This window comes from Herpailurus yagouaroundi, unplaced genomic scaffold (genome assembly GCF_014898765.1).
Source record: "Herpailurus yagouaroundi ecotype Mexico unplaced genomic scaffold, PumYag 220, whole genome shotgun sequence".
Lineage (NCBI taxonomy): Eukaryota > Metazoa > Chordata > Mammalia > Carnivora > Felidae > Herpailurus > Herpailurus yagouaroundi.
Genome location: NW_024412451.1, coordinates 2,318,729 through 2,320,305, shown reverse-complemented (window position 1 = coordinate 2,320,305; position 1,577 = coordinate 2,318,729). Strand labels below are relative to the sequence as shown.

At 62.8% G+C, this 1,577-nt stretch overlaps 1 protein-coding gene across 1 annotated transcript in view; it reads left to right on the top strand.

The window, feature by feature from the left end:
• The window catches only part of LOC121018603 (exocyst complex component 3-like protein 2), a 13,778-nt gene extending 12,477 nt beyond the window's left edge, over window positions 1-1,301 (top strand). Inside the window, exon 10 of the mRNA XM_040457392.1 lies at window positions 636-1,301. Coding sequence (XP_040313326.1) covers window positions 636-924 — 289 coding nt within the window. The 3' untranslated portion in view covers window positions 925-1,301. The remainder of the gene's footprint in view (window positions 1-635) is intronic.
• The last annotated feature ends 276 nt before the right edge of the window (window positions 1,302-1,577 follow it).

Below are 1,577 nucleotides of genomic sequence, written 5' to 3'. Positions count from 1 at the left end.
GGAAGACGCCTGAGCTGTGTTGAAGGGGGGTAGCGCGGAGGCCCGGGAGCTCTGTTTGAAATGAAGGTTCTGGAAATGACTGTTGGGTTCGGGGTCTCGTGTGGGAATGTGGTGATGGTTCCTAGCTTTGGGCATGGGCTCGGGAACCGCAGCGGTGGAGAAGCTTCCAGACCTGGCCTGGGGTCGGGGTGAAGGGGCAAGGTGAGGGTCCTGACCGGGGTTGTGGGTGAGCACTTTTGGGTTAGGTGGGAGCAGTAGGGGTGGGGGTGGGGGCGCTGTTTGAGGGGCAAGGGAGGTTGGTGTAGATTCCAGAGCTGGTACAGGTGTGAGGGGACCAGAAGGACGTCCAGGAGCTGCCGGAACTGAGTTGGGGCTGAAGATTGGGTTTAGAGGTGAGGGTTCTGGAATGAGTTAGCAGTGGAAGGATTTGGAAATGGTTGGAAGGGCAGTTTTGGAGGATAGCGCCGGCAGGAGGGGAGACTGGGGGCGGGGGGTGGGGGGGTGGGGAGGGACCTGGAGGGCGGCAAAAGGGCTCCAGAGCTAAGGTAGGTTCTGGAACAGACGAGGTTCACAGGTGGGCCAGTGTGCGTCTGGCGCAGAGGACCCCATGCGCGTGTCCCTTCCTCTGTCCCCAGGCGGAAGCACGTGGCAGCCCTCCTGGACATCCGTGGCCTGCACAACACAGCCGCCCGCCAGGAGATCCTGGCCGTGGCCCGGGACCTGGAACTGTCCGAGGCGGGAGCCCTGTCACCCCCTCGGGACCGCGCCTTCTTCTCAGACATCTCCGTGCCCCGCCCACCTTTCTGCCTCGGCCTCCCTCTCTTCCTGGGCCGCCTTCCCCTCTCCCGGCTGACCAGGCCCGGTCTGGCCTGCCTGCCCCGGCTTCGGCCTCCGTTTCCATCACGGCCCCCCACCCAACGCTGAGACTCTCCCAGCCCCCTCCCACCTCAGTGCCCCCCATCTTTGCTGCTGACAAACCGTTCTCCTGTAGGGCCCCCTCTTGACTCCCTGCCTGGGACCACAGACGACCTAGGATGGAAAGATCTTCAGAGGCCTTTGGGGTCACCCCTACGCTCCCTGCGTAGAAGAGAAACGGGCCGGAGGGACCAAGGACTTTCCCAAGGCCACGAAACTCAAGCTCAGCACCAGCTCCCAGCCCAGCGTGTGCTGGGTGGCGTTTTGGAAGGCTCTAGAGAAGTGTCCCAGGCCCCCCCTTTTCCCCTCACCTCAAGGTCTGGCCCCAGTCCAATATATTAAGGAATGTACGATACTTAGAATAAAGAGGTTTCTATTTAACACAAGGAAGGGCTGAGTCCCCAGCGTGTGGGGGAGGAAGGACCGGGGGCAGGGCCCAGGGCCAAGGGCTTCTCACACGCCCAAGGCTGGGCTGGGGTCCAACTCCTGGGCAGGGCAGTGGAGGCTGCGGGAGGCCCCGGAGGGCAGAAGCAGGCAAGCCATCCCATTTACCCCGAGTCCCCAGGCTGCGTGACTCCATCGCGAGGCCCTCGGATGCTCTCAGCCAGGGTCCCTCATTTTGTCAATCCTGACATGCCTGTCCTTCATTTCTGGGCCTGGCG